Source organism: Carassius carassius, chromosome 13 (assembly GCF_963082965.1).
Source record: "Carassius carassius chromosome 13, fCarCar2.1, whole genome shotgun sequence".
Classification (NCBI taxonomy): Eukaryota; Metazoa; Chordata; class Actinopteri; order Cypriniformes; family Cyprinidae; genus Carassius; species Carassius carassius.
In genome coordinates this window covers 29,982,995-29,998,242 of record NC_081767.1, presented here as the reverse complement: position 1 = coordinate 29,998,242, position 15,248 = coordinate 29,982,995, and the positions used below count along the sequence as shown (strand labels likewise).

Below are 15,248 nucleotides of genomic sequence, written 5' to 3'. Positions count from 1 at the left end.
CGCAGCCAGGGGCCGGAGGGGGTCAGGTTTGGTGACAACACGATTTCGTCTCTGCTCTTTGCGGATGATGTTGTCGTGTTGGCCTCATCAGGCCAGGACCTTCAGCATGCACTGGGACGGTTTGCAGCCGAGTGTGAAGCGGCTGGGATGAGAATCAGCACCTCCAAATCCGAGGCCATGGTCCTCAGTCGGAAAAGGGTGGCTTGCCCACTTCAGGTTGGTGGAGAGTTCCTGCCTCAAGTGGAGGAGTTTAAGTATCTTGGGGTCTTGTTCACGAGTGAGGGAAGGATGGAACGGGAGATTGACAGACGGATCGGTGCAGCTTCTGCAGTAATGCGGTCGATGTACCGGTCTGTCGTGGTGAAGAAAGAGCTGAGCCGCAAGGCGAAGCTCTCGATTTACCGGTCAATCTACGTTCCTACTCTCACCTATGGTCATGAGCTTTGGGTCATGACCGAAAGGACAAGATCCCGGATACAGGCGGCCGAAATGTGCTTTCTCCGCAGGGTGGCTGGGCGATCCCTTAGAGATAGGGTGAGAAGCTCAGTCACCCGGGAGGAGCTCAGAGTAGAGCCGCTGCTCCTCCACATCGAGAGGGGTCAGCTGAGGTGGCTCGGGCATCTGTTCCGGATGCCTCCTGGACGCCTTCCCGGGAAGGTGTTCCGGGCACATCCCACTGGGAGGAGACCCCGGGGGAGACCTAGGACACGCTGGAGAGACTATGTCTCCCGGCTGGCCTGGGAACGCCTCGGTGTCCCCCCAGAAGAGCTGGAGGAAGTGTCTAGGGAGAGGGAGGTCTGGGGTTCTCTGCTTAGACTGCTGCCCCCGCGACCCGGCCCCGGATAAGCGGTAGAAGATGGATGGATGGATGGATATTTTTACTGTCACTGAATAATTTCATATATTTTTTAACTCCTAATTGACCAGGGTTAACAACGAATGTTTTTTGTGACCTATTTGCTATATTTTTGTTTTCCTTGACAGCTGACAGAATCAGTATTTAGATTTTAATGTAGACAAAACCACAGTATGTTCCATTTCAGATATTTATAATTCATGAATCAGAAAGTTCATTTTCTGGAGGGAAATAAATAAGTAATATAAGGCACTTTTTGTACTGTGGCATTACTTGATTCTTACACGAGGTGAGTCACTAACTTGCATTTATGGTTTACCACCTCTGGTTGTGGATGTGTTTATGACTCTGTCTAAATGAACAGCAGTTTGGACAGATAGTGTGGTATTGTTAGAAGGTGAGGTATAGATGCTATCCAGGCCTGACTTTCCCACATCGCTGTTTACATGACAATAAATCTTCCATAGAGCAGCAAATACACAAGCTCTTCTTTCTGTGGTGCCAGTTCTGTTTGTGTGTGTGTGTAGTGCATGTGTGTGTGTCTGTGTTAATGGTGGGTGGATGAGCGATTGCTTTGTGCTTAGTGTATTATGATGTTGCTCTGGGTGTGTTAAGAATGTAAACAAGGTGAAAACTCTTCTTTAGCAGCTCAGTGTCAAATGCTTTTGCTGCTCTGAAAATACACCATTGCTAACATAACAATCTATTGTTGTGAGGCATGATAAATATTTACTCCAGATCTGTGAATTTGAGAGGGGGCTAATTAGTTGTAAGTGATCTAGTAGATGCAGATGGAGGTGATGGTTAAATCCCAGCTTTCAGTGTGTGTGTGTGTGTGTGTGTGCTTTGTGGTGATGGTGGGCAGACGAGCAATTGTTTTGTTTTATGGTGTGTGGGTTGAAAGTGTCTGAGAAAAGGAAGAAACACAAATATCCTATTGTGGGTGTCTTGATAGCTCTTTTCCGAATTTTAGTGAGCTGCCTATCTAGACGTCATTTTGAAGCGTCACAGGTGTTTCTGACACAAATGCCAACTGTTTCTAAAGGTTAGTGGGAGAATTATTCTGCTCTTTAGATACCTGGTCATTTATACATTTTATTTATTTATTTATTTTTTTGGGGGGATTTATAAGGATTCAGTAAGGATGCATTTAATGAAAACTGACAAAGACAGTTGTAATGTTACAAAGATTTATGTTGCTAATAAATGCTGTTCTTTTGAACTGTCTAAAAATGTATTATTGTTTTAACAGCTGTTTTAACATTGCTAATCTTAAGGTATATATTAAATCAGCATATAATAATCATTTCTGAAGGGGTTTTTATGCTTAGTAGCCAATCACCTATACAGTAGCTGGCACTGAGGTAGTCATATATATAATTTATTTATTTGTAATTTGTTTTTTGCATTGCAGTGGTATTGCTTAATGCATTTAAAATGACATATATTTATAAATATTTATATATTTGTCATTTTACATGTACAAAACCCTACCACTGCAATGAAAAAATGGCTTATAGTTATAGTTATATATATAGTTATAGTTATAGTTTTAGCAATAGCTCTTTTTAACTAAGATGTTTTAACCATGTTATGCAGCACTTAGTTTCTCAACCTCTTCAGTATGACACATTACATTTGCCAGTCTTTCATTACAAAAATCTTTACAAGCCAGTTTCAGCAAAAACTAAGTTTGACTAAGTTGTTGTAAGTGCAGTTGCTCCAGATGTACAGTAACACGTAATAAGTTCTATTTTAGTTTGGATGTTGCTTAGGAAGGCAGTTGCTAGTAGAATAGAATAGAGTTGCTGGTTGTTAGTAGAAAGCATTGAAGAACGTGCATTATTGGAATACAAGGGTGAACATCTAGTGTGTGTTTGTTGCTTGGTGTCTAAATGATTGTGGTCAATGGAAGTACTGACAGAACTCCCCCTGTAAACCTACTGGATTACCTCACCACTTGATGCCATGTGGCGACCTAATTGCTATAGCAACAGCATGTTGCCACAGTGTGTTAGGGTATTCAAGGAGTCGGGGCTCTTGGAGATGTGACAGGCTCCTTGCAGCACAGAAAAAGTCTGACGGAAAGGGTAAGGTTTTTACAAAACACACCTGACAAGAGGAGCTGTCTGTGAATAGCACTTTGTGATATTCAGCTAACCGCTTCTAACACTTTTAACATGCAATAAGCCATAAACACTAGGGATGGGCAAATCGATCCTGAAGTATCGATATGTTGATACTGATGCAAGTATCGAAAGTATCGATGCTCAAATAAAAAGTATTTATTTTAAAAAATGTTTTTATTTACCAGTGACTTGGTTTATTAAAAAAAAACATAATAATAATGGCTACAGTATGCCTTAAATTGGACGAATAACCTATGTTAGCAAATAATTGTGTGGAAGGGATTTTCCTGCTCATCTGAACACACGCAAATGTTGCAAGGCAGAATTAATCAATTACAGAGAGCGTTCACTCACTTCTGACAGTGTATTTAAATAGAGCTGCGTTTCCCAAGAGTAGCCTATAATAAGAAAGCTTTTATGCTAATGGAAAAGGCAACCCAGAAAAATTCAGAAAAAAAACAAAGGCTATATGTTTGAGTTATTTCACAATAAACCTATTGAAATTGTACCCTAGGTTGTGCAGTACATTTATTTAAATTTTAATGTTAAAAGTTCAAATTAAGTTCATATTGCTCATGTACTATTCTGTATTGTTAATGTAGATTATACACTATACGAATAAAAAGGTTGTATTTTATGTGTGCAACAGCCTATTACTGGCAGTCCCTTATGACAATGAACCATGGTTACCACTACAGTAAACATAATTTAACCATGTGTAAACAAAAATATAATCTATAATAATAAATTGCAATTAAGGCGTATTGAATGTTAAAATGCATTTCACATATAAAGTTAAGTAGATATTATTACCCATTGTACTCATAATAATTAAATACATTTCATAATCTAAAAGTTCAGTTTAGATGTATCGTATCGGTATCGATATAGACGATACTGGCCATTAAAAGTATCGGTATTGTATCGAAAACAAAATATGTGGTATCGCCCATCCCTAATAAACAGGTCTTGCTGGAAGAATGTTCTGGAAGGAAGTGGAACAAAACAATAAAAACTCAAAAATGTATAAAAAATATAATAGTATCTCAATAATACTAAAATGGCACGGTTCTGGAATATAACAGAAGATATTTTGAGAAATGTCTCAAAATCAATGGATTCCAATATTGTTTGGTTCCCAGTCTCTTATGCTCACCTGTCTCGTATGCTCTTTTTTTAATTTATATTTTTACTCAATATCTGTGTGTGCTATTAATTTTCATGCTTATTAGAATACATTTTATCCAAAAATAATATTTTATGTTTCACAGAAGAAAGAAAGAAATACAGATTTGCAACAACATGGGGGTGAGTAAATGATAACACAGTGCTATTTTTTTTTGTGTGAAAAACCCGATTCCAAACTCCCAGCTCGCTAGGTACTGGAACAGAGCAAATGTTAATATCAAGTGTAGGCTGTAGTCTGTAGTTGAAGTAGGCTGCCACCGGTCATGCAAAATTCCAAAAGGTGTGCATCCGAGTCCTGAAAACCAACCTGGAGGAATGACAAACAGACTCAGGTCCGCACCAAAAGCTCTAGTGTGGAAGCACCTTTAGTAATAATACGCTCTTCACAGATAGAAAGAAAGCTAGAAAAGGGGCAGCTGTGTGAACTTTGTGAGTCAGAATGCTAGATAGCGCAGAGGGACTTAATTCTTCACTGCAGGGAGGAGAATGTAAACTGTAAATCCTTCTGGGCTTCTCTTCTCATCTCTTCCACCTTTCCTCTGTTTCTCTCTTTCTCTATATTGCAGATCATCTATACCACCTATTCTTAACCATAGGGCCGCGGCCCATGCTTGGGCCATGAGCGCCACCTGGAGGGCTGCAAAAAACTTTAAGTTTTTTCACCTGTGGGCCGCGAGGGTCGCCGGACCAAACAAGTTATCAATTGAAGACATCAGAATGACCACTGTTATCCATGAGACAGTTACAATACACCATCCCACCACTAGTGGCAGTAATGCCTCAGTTGTTTAACAAACGCTAATAAGCAGAAGAAGACACTCAGTCAACCGTAGCCTGAAGCAAAAGTAGTGATGGGAAGTTCAATTCTTTTCCACGAACCGGTTCTTTCGGACGGTTCGATTCAATGAACCGGTTGAAAAAAACGGTTCAGCGGTTCTTTTACGCTCGACGTAGTGACGTAGTAATGGCGTCACGTCTATCAAATTTATATATATATATATATATATATATATATATTTATAAGTCAGTAATCATAACTTTAGTCAGTTAAAAACCTCATAATCATGAAAAGTTTACATTTGAGTTTTGCAACAACGCACCCAAATACAGTAACAGCAATAATGTGCATACGAGGATTTAAGTTTTGAAGATATAAAGTAAATAAATTAGGTGTCATCAGCGCAAAAACCATGATCCACTTACTATACATAATCCATTGCGATGTATTTTTTATTAAATGAACTTACGTTTCGCCAGATTGCCCTTCATCCAAGCCCTCGTTTTACCCGCGCTCATAACATTAGCACAGAATCAGTTCAGAATCAATCACCAAAAGAATCAGTTCGGTTCAGACACTCTGTGTGTCAGTCTGCTTCACGCTGAATCACACATGCGCAGTATCATCAGCTCCTCGGCTCTCAAATCTGACGCGTCCAAAAGAAACGGTTTTCAGTTCAGTGTACTGATGATCCGAAAACCGATGCAACCGGTTCTTGACTCGAGAACGAGAATCACTCTAACCGGCATGTGCTGCAGTTCAGTTTCATCAGCTGCTCTACTCGTGTTCATGTTCTGTTTACAAACTCAATTTGTGAATGTGTCATCATTAACTATATATACAGTACAGATATTTCATAAATCATCCCTTATTCCTATTAAACATAGAGTCTTAATTATTGTCCAACATCCCTGAAAACCCCTTTGGCCTATACATTATCTACAATATAAAGATTAGAAACATTCATCTTTTAAAAAAAAAAAAAAAAAAAAAAAAGCAAAATGAAATATAGTTATTTTATAACACTTTCCAATGTTTAACAAAATACTTAAAAAATTACATGCATGCGCAGTATTCATCAGTTCATCGGTTCTCAAATCGGATGCATCAGGAAAAAACGGTTTTTGGTTCAGTGTACTGGTGATCCGAAAACCAATGCAACCGGTTCTTGACTCGAGAACGAGAATCAGCTCATCGGTTCTCAAATCGGATGCGTCCGATAGAAACGATTCTCAGTTCAGTGTACTGGTGATCCGAAAACCGATGCAACCTGTTCTTGACTCGAGAACGAGAACTGCTCCAGCAGTGGGCGTGTTCGTTCGTCATCTGGCTCGGCTCGGTGTTCATCTTCAGTTCGGTCTTCACAGCAGTTCAGTCAGTGTACTGTTTGAGTACATGAATTACTCTGGGATATTGGTTTATTCTGACTCAGAGGGAGTGTCAGTCAGGTTAAAAAAGTTAACATCTTAAGTAATTTGTGGATTAATGCTTATTGGAGACGTGAACTGTTTCAAACGATTCAGTTCGATTTGGTGAACTGGTTCAACCGGTTCACTAAGAAGAACCGGTTAAATTGAACAATTCGTTCACGAATCGGACATCACTAAAAGTTACGCCTGTTTCACCCATAGGTTTCACCCCTGATTTCCACTGCACACGTCTGCGGCGCGTTACGGCTCTGACGTGGTTACCGGAGCTGATCGCGGTCACTCTAGTCTATGCTTGTGTTTATACCAGACGTTCTGTGGCACTTTTCAAAAGTGTCCCAGAAGTAGCTCTCCGCACCGCTTCACTAAAGATAGGCGCCTAGTCTATTTCTGACGCACCCCGCGTCCAAACCCCACAGCAAATACAAAATAGAGGTGAAAAAAAAAAATTTGCATTTCAAAATAAACACTGTGCAGACTCCCAATCGTATTTCACTATTAAAAAAAAGGAAGTGGTGTGGAGTTTAACTGCAGGAGTTGCATGACTGGAATAAACATAATTAAACCGGACAAAGCATTAACATTTAGCCAACCATGTTAGATCACACAGAAATCAAGAAAAACAATGTTAGACCATAGGCTGTAGTGTTGGACAGGCAAATCACGTGGTCTCGCGAATCCTACCGCTGTGCTTCTGATCCGCCTGTACCGAGTCTATTTTTGCTGTGCTGCACACGCTGAATTACGCCGTCTTCACACTGGCAGTTGAAATCAGCTCCAATACGGCTATGAAACGACCGGAAGTCATTCATTTCCTATGGAGATTTGCAGACCGCATGCGAATGGCTACGAACCGGGTCCGAACGAGTGCGGTGCGAAAAAAATCATGTCTGTTGGTCATCCGGATGCGTTCAAAAAATTGAACTCTTGTGAAAGGCTACGGATGGTTCCTATCCGACAATTCCAGCGAAGTTGGCGTTGCTATGGTACTGATAAACAAACCTGAATTCATAACTTTTAATAAAATAAATAATGATTTTATAACGATAAGTTGTCATGTCATTTTCTTATTTTCATGATTTTCTAACATTATAAGGGCAGTTAATACAATTAAAATGAATAATTAAATATTGTGGCCCCCGCTCTCTGACACACTCGGTCTCTCTCGCTCGAGTGCAGGGTTGTTGCAGCCCTATATACCACTATATCACATTTAGCTGACCTGACATGCACATTCAGATACAGACAACATAAATCGTTCTAATCTCTCCGCCATTTTTGTTCTACTCGCTTCCGAAGTTTTCCGATGCTTTTCAGTGGTGTAGTACGACGTCCACTGGGGGAGTATTGCGTATTACGGAGCTGATTTCAACTGCCAGTGTGAAGGCGGCGTTACACACATACTCCGTCTGAAGTGTGTATGCATTGCATGTTTTGTTTTACGCACCCATGTTAATGGATTCCAGCGTTCACACTGCATGCGGCTGAGGTCTGTGAAATGGGCGTCAGTACGCCTATATTTTTTAATTTGCACTTTATTTCAATTTTCATTTACAACTTATTTAATTTGAAAAATATTATTTTGAATTTATTTTAGCAAAACATTTTATTGTTTTTATTTTATATAAATGTAATTTTTTTGTAAGTAAAATCTGTCAAATCTTACTGATTTTTTGTGTTAATATGCCTTGAGTCTTTTAATTTTGTTCTTGATGCAGATTGATTTGTTCCTTGAATTGTAGTGTGTTTGACATCTTGTTTTATGTGCAGGTTTATATACACATGAATAATAAACTTTTAAACTGCAATTGGATTTCATTTAGTTATTGAATACAAATCAAACTAAGGCTGAGATCAATAAACCAATACAGTGCTAATATTTGATTGGGCCCTGGGCCACTTTGTACTGTAAAATTTGGGCCCCGACATCAAAAAGGTTAAGAACCCCTGATCTATACCAACACCCTTCTTTTGATTCCAAGCACATCTACAATTATTCTCACTCCACAAGCTCCTCCATTCTGTCTTTTCTGTCCTTCTCTCTCTACCTCCATCTCATCTGTCTGCATGATGATGACGTTTTTTTCCCGTCATGTTCTCCTGCATGGCTCGCCTCCTGCCTCCCTCTCAATCGCCCCAGACAGCAAACCCCACACGTCTTTGATTCCGCGCTTGAAAAATGAAGATGGTGAACTTCAAAGAGAATGTTCTTCTGCTGATGCGTACCAGCCCACTCAACCTCTCTCCCGTCATTTTATCTGCCCAATCTTTCTCTCGCTTTCTCTCTTTCTTGCTCTGTGTCTCTTTCTTTCTTTTCTGTGTGTGAAACTAGCGCTACCTCCCTCTGTTAGTCTGTTTTTGATGCATACACATGCACACATATGCACTGTACAGAAAGTACTGTGGCGGTACAGTACAGTGATAGTATCAGATGATAAAAACCTGGTAATTTAATATATACCATGTAGGTTTTATGGCACAATTTTTCATGTAGTTTTTGTGTCTTTCATATATATTTATAAAAAAGTGACAGTAAAAAACATTTAAAATGCTACAAACCATTTCTATGTATCATAATATTCAGAAAAAAGTAACACGTTTTCCATATTGAGCAGCACAACTGTTTTCAATATTAATATTAATATTAGGACAATGGTATTTATTTACATCTCTCTGTAGCCTCTTTCCTCTCACATTAAGAAATTCCAGCATTAATCAATATTTAACGTCCATTTATTTATTTTTGTTTGGAAAGTATTCATGTAATCAAATAAATTATGCACAGTGTGCTGGTCATTATTGCAGAATGACCCCCCCCCCCACTTCAGGGTGATATAAGACCACTCTGTTTCATGTAAGGGTCTTGATTACCAGTTGAGGTTTATTTTTCATCTCTACATGATCCCTTGGGTATTCATTATGCAGTGTTTGAGTATAATGTAATTGTGCTGCTGTTGCCATCATCTCTGTTTGGCATAGTCAGAATTCTCTGCATCTTTTCCTCCTCTAAACTTCCAGCTATCGTTCGCTCTCTCCCTCTGTGAGTTTGTCTTTGAATGAGTTTGTGCATAGTCAGATAATGTGGCATAATCCCATCTACTTGCCACGCCAACCTGAGCATGCTGAGCACTTTTACATGCAGTAGTTTATTTTTACCTGCCTCTCTCCTTTAGCTGTCAGTCAATGCAGAGCTTTCAGCGACACTGACAGAAGATGCTCGACTCCTGCCTCATTCTCCTAGTTGCAATCAAGACACACAGTGTCTTTTACAGAGCCTGTAAACCTGTCTTTTCAGAACCACGGCGTGACACAAATAGACCATGAACAACGTAAACTCGCATGGTGCTAGACTGAGAGAAACTGTGAGAAGAAAAACAAAGCAGGTTACCTCTAAAGTTGACGTGAAGTAGGAAGTCCCGGTAGAGTTTTCTGCCATCAAGACTCCTCATGGCGTCGCACAAGCGTGTGGTGTTGGCACAAAGAGTCCGTTGCATTCGATGCAAGGCATGTGCCATGGCGTATACGGCATTTACGACAAACATGATCTTTGATTCTGGCTCAAAATTTGACTTGTCGACGGCCAGTTCTGGGTCACAAGGTGGCTTTGGGGTTCCCGCCCCTGCTGCCGAAGCACCGCCCAATGAACACTGAAACTTTTGCTCCCAGAAGTCTTTGAACCAAGGGTTGCGGTGATTATTAAGGGGCGTGAGGCTCTGGAAATACCGGTTAAACTCTGGTATAGGCTGAGCCGCGAGCTCCAACGTGATCGCACCATCCGCCGTGAATTCGTTACCTTTGACGATGCTCTCTTGCGCCCCCCATCCGTCACTCGCCACCCACAGGAAAGATGCATTGAGGTGGGCAGCAGCAGCGATGAGTTCTCGTGCATCGTCGCTACGCAAAAACAGCACTGCCACACGGGCTGTGGGCTTCTGTAGAAGCTGACGAACCACCGCCTCATACGAAGAGCGTTTCGCACTCGAACGCCCCACTTTTTCCGAAGTAGCGATACAGATGTTTCTTAAACGGGCTTGTTGCTCGAAGGCTTCAATTCCTGTTTCTCCGTAGTCACCCTCTGAGGCAACGGTGGAAACATAGGTCCAGTTGAAGGCACGCAGGATCTCTGCCATGGCCTTGGCCTGGTAAAAGTCTGGCGGGACGGTGCGTGCAAAGTAGTCATAGCGAGATTTGTCGCTGAGTTTGGCACTGGTACTGGCGTAGCTGATCTGAGGTATCTGAAATAGCCGCAGCAGGTTGGCAACCTGGCAGAAACACACGCACAAACATATACAGCATTACAAACCCTGTTACTATCAATAAATCAGGAGAAGTCAAGTCAACAACTCAGGAAAAAGACAGAGAGAGGGAACAAGAAGAAAGATTACGGATTTTGGAACTGATAGAGGAAGTCAGCTTTTGCTGAGCCTCAAATGGGGAGAGGGTTATGCAAAATTATGCTAACTCCCATGGTTCTGTCACCAGTGGTAGTAGAAAGCAACAATGCACAACACACACAATAGTATAGCCGCAGTGCTAATACGTGCATGTACACGATGAAAGGAGAGAGTAAACTAGATTTACGCGAGCGAAGAATGGAAAAAGGGGTGGCGCAGAGTTTTATTTGAGGACAGTCCTCTAAATAATGGATTGAGTTCTTCATAGTTGGTCAGGAAAAAGAGCTGTGTTGTTTTTTTGTAAAGTAGGTTTCTAGAGGGTGAAGAACAAATTTGTGATTAACAAAGCCGAACTTGAAAATAATTCAGTAATATTGATGAATTGATCCAAACTGTACACAAAGAAAAGAGGTCTATTTAGGTGACTGTGCTCAAAATGTGAACTGGAAGATCCCGGGGGGGGGGGGGGGGGGGGGGTAATTATAGTGACGTTCATGAGCTAATTAAAGTCCGTTTTGAACATTTTTTTTAAAACTTTTTCATTGCATACAATAATTTACAATAATTTGTTAAATAAGAATATGTTTAATCCATTTGTTTGGGACTATATGGAACACTATATAAATATTTTAGATTTTTTTTTTCATTTATTGAATTACATTTTTTTACAATTAATTTATATGACCCATTTATGTTTATTTAGCTTAATAATATTCAATTTGAATTGTTTTTTTTTTAAATACGGTTGTTTCTTTATTTCTTGTAGTGCTCATTAATTTATTTATTCAATAAACAGTTAAGTTAAAGTAGTTGAAGTGCATTTGTTCCCATAGATCTGTTCAGGCATGACATAAACTTGAAGTTTGCTTATTACTTACACTTATACATACACACATAAACGTAGATAAATCAGTGATAACTGGAGTATGTTTTGCTATTTAAAAAATACTGTTACTAGAAAATACTATTTCAGTCTTTTAGTCTCCATTACTTGCTGTTTCTTTGTAATTTAATTTACATAATTTGTTATTTTTCATTTTCAAGCTATTGTTGAGTGAAAATAGTTTATTTCAGCAATTTTTTCAGTGTACCTACCTTCTTTATTTATTGATTTCTTCAGATATTTGCATGTTTCGTTTTACTACATAAATTATACAAAATCATATTTCAAATGTGAAATTTAAGCTTTTTAACCTAAGTTGCTAACAATATTTAATCCATATTAAAAATATTATTTTATTTTAATGATTTTTTAATTATTACATTTTTTTGTAAAAACGTAGAAATTGCTAAATTATCTATTTCTGATGAAGAAATGTATTATATATAGTGTAGTAATATTTTTAATGCTCTGTTAAAGTAGACATATACAATGTGATCTGGCATGTTGCATGGTAGTGCATTTGCAAAAACTAATACTTTTTTGATTTTAAATTAGCTCATTAAAAATGATTCAATTGTATTATTTTGTGTATTTTTCATTTAGATTAAATTGACTGGTTCTGACCTGTATGGAGACACTGCTAAAAGATCCCCCAATGACACCGGCAATGGCCAGTGGACTGTCTTCCTGAAAAGCATATGATCCATCAGGACAGATGAACTCCGTATCATCCACTTTTGTAAGCGAAGCCCTAACAAACTCCAGCGCCTGTTCCAGAGCATAGGTGTCCCGCGAGCAGGTGTCCAGGATGTGGACACCCAAAGCCACACCTGGTAGCAGACCTACATCCTGGTTGATCTGATCTATGGCGAAGAGCATTGCCTCAAGCCGCTGGATACCTCGATCTTCATTGATCCGGCCACATTCGTCCATGCCCATGCCCTTCTCATGGATGGGGAAGAGGCCACCAAGAACCAGGTCCCCGTCGATCTTAATTTCTTTGCGGGGAGAGTCTCCGCTGGAGAGCAGGACCCCGGTACCCAGAAGCACCGGGAGCAGAGCACGGACCGCAGACCACATCATTTAAGGGAAGAAGATTGAGGAGGTGTAATGGTCAGGTGGGGAAAAAGAGGGTGAAAGGTGGGCGTCAAGGAACTGAGAGAGGCATGAAGCAGGGAGCTCTGTCTGGTTACTCATGGAGATCCAAAGCACTGGCTTTAGCCTTTGAACTGCAAAGAAACACACAGAGAGAAAGAGACAGTATAAGGCAAGGAAACAGAGTAAGTGTTGGAATATAAATGTGAGAAATCCTAATGCTCAATATGGCAGCTGTAGGACCTGCCTTTCAGTTAAAAGTTTGTTTACTGTAGAAAGCACATAAACTGGACCAGCCTGAAAAATACAGGTTGTTCTTAGCCTTAGGAGCAAATCGTATTTGAAATATGGAAGTGGCATATAATCTTGACAAACAGTTTTGGAGATTTCAGACTTATCCCAGTCAGAATATTAGATTTATGTACTTATTTACCTAATTTATTCATTTACGTTATTTATTTATTTCGATATTTGGATATTTTATTTTTAATACATTTTTTAAACATAAATTGCTAACAAGTTGCTGTAGAAGAACTGCAATAGTTGCCTGGCCCTTGAGTTTTACAAACCTATATGAGTTTCTTTCTTCTGCTGAACTTAAAGGAAGATATTTTAAAGAATGTGTGTAACCAAACAGTTGCTGGTCTCCACTGACTTCCATAGTACGGAAACAAAATACTATGGAAGTCAGAGGCGTCGTGCCCATTCAAAGTGAGGGGGCACGTGCCCCCTCAGATTTCTGAGCCAAGTGGATTTTAAATGCAGCTTCCAAACGAAAAAAAAAAAAATTGCAGAATAATATTTTTTATATATTTGATACAATCACAGCGGTGAGAATAGATCGTTCAGTGCACAGCATCAGCTGCTAAATTCAAATCTGTGTTCGCTGGCTGGCGCTGAGCCAGAGACAGACGCGTTCGTACAACGCTTCATGATAACCAATCAGAAACTATTCTGTTGCGCTTATGAATGCAATGGCCAATCAGAGACGTCCAGAAGAGTCATCACTGAAACGCAGTGTTTTGTTCACTTGCTCGCTGACTGAATTATTTAGCGAATTCTCTCATCAGAAACAACAAAAAGTGCAGATGTGCGTACGAATAGATATTTGTTTCATAATGTAAAGTGCTTCGGTGATTTTAATGGGAGTTTTTGAGAGTGCCTGAACTCTGGCTAGACTGAATGAAAATGTTTTTTGATAATGTAAATGTTCTTTACTCTCTGTAAAATGAAAGTGTTAAAATAAGTATCTTACAATATTGTTATTAAAATGTACATTAAATGCAAATTCAGTCGTATTAAAAATATTTTATGGCATGATATGGCACTTAAGTAAAAAGTCAGGTTTTTATGTGTAGTTAATAGATTACACTACATTTCCATATATTGATCAAATAACAATCTATAAAGGTGCAAAACGCGTTTACCTACACATATTTGAGAAACGAGATATTTCCTGATATATTAAGCATGTTTGGAATTGTTTTGAATAAAAAGAAAAAAAAATTATAAAAAAATAAGCCTATATCAGTTATACAGTGCTTTCGTAGAATGACTTATACTCCCGAACCCAACCTCCCCCCCAAATGTGCCCCCTCAAAAATCATGAATGCATGACGCCCCTGATGGAAGTCAATAGGGACCAAGTCCGGTTTGGTTACACACATTCTTCAAAATCTTCTGTTGTGTTAAGCAGAAGGAGGAAATTCATATATGTTTTGAACAACTTGAGGATGAGCAAATGATGGCATAAGTTTAATTTTTGAGTGAACTATCCCTTTAATTAATGTAAGGAAATTGAATAGTTGTCTGATTGGTAAAGCATTTTGGTATTTGGTTTATAAAATACATGCTTAATACAAGTTTACAAAATACATGATATGTGTTCGCTATATTAAAATATTTGTTTATGTTTATCGTATAAATTTGCAATTATGTAGTAGAACAATATATCCAAGTATCTTTTATAGCATTGCTTATCACAGACCTTATTTAACAGACCTTATAAAATCCCAGAGGAAAATCCATAGGGAACGTGTAGGTCAAAAATGCTAATTCTCTTCTGTGTTTTTAGACTACCACCTGAACAGCTCCATTACCTGCATATAGGAGAATCTAACCAGGGGCGTTTCAAACCTTGCTTGAACTGAATTAAATAGGCTTTTGTAAGTCATATGAAGAGACTCAGACTTGAGCATTAGACATTTCAGAGCTCTCCTGGGTTTTGTTCTCTGTAATCACAGTGTTCAATTTAGAGCTGAAAAAAGATTGTCTGCAAAACCAACATGCCAAATGTACAACATGCACGCGCAGACAAACTAATCTCAACAAATTCACCCAACACCAACTCCTCGGTGCCTTCCGTACCCTTACCAACAAATTTGTCAAAACAGATTCTCAAGGATGGAAAACACATGAGAAACATAAATTAATCAGCACAGAAGCTCAGACAGATGATGCAACTGTTCAGCTGATTGAGAAAAAAAAAAGAAAATTCC

General features: G+C 39.2%; 1 protein-coding gene across 1 annotated transcript in view; it reads right to left on the bottom strand.

Annotated features, from left to right (window-relative positions):
* The window catches only part of LOC132156306 (metabotropic glutamate receptor 3-like), a 41,485-nt gene that overhangs the window by 11,498 nt on the left and 14,739 nt on the right, over positions 1-15,248 (bottom strand). The window contains exons 2-3 of the mRNA XM_059565251.1: positions 12,280-12,884; positions 9,767-10,640 (exon numbers count right to left, since the gene is read on the bottom strand). Of these exons, the coding sequence (XP_059421234.1) occupies positions 9,767-10,640; positions 12,280-12,738 (1,333 nt within the window). The 5' untranslated portion in view covers positions 12,739-12,884. The remainder of the gene's footprint in view (positions 1-9,766; positions 10,641-12,279; positions 12,885-15,248) is intronic.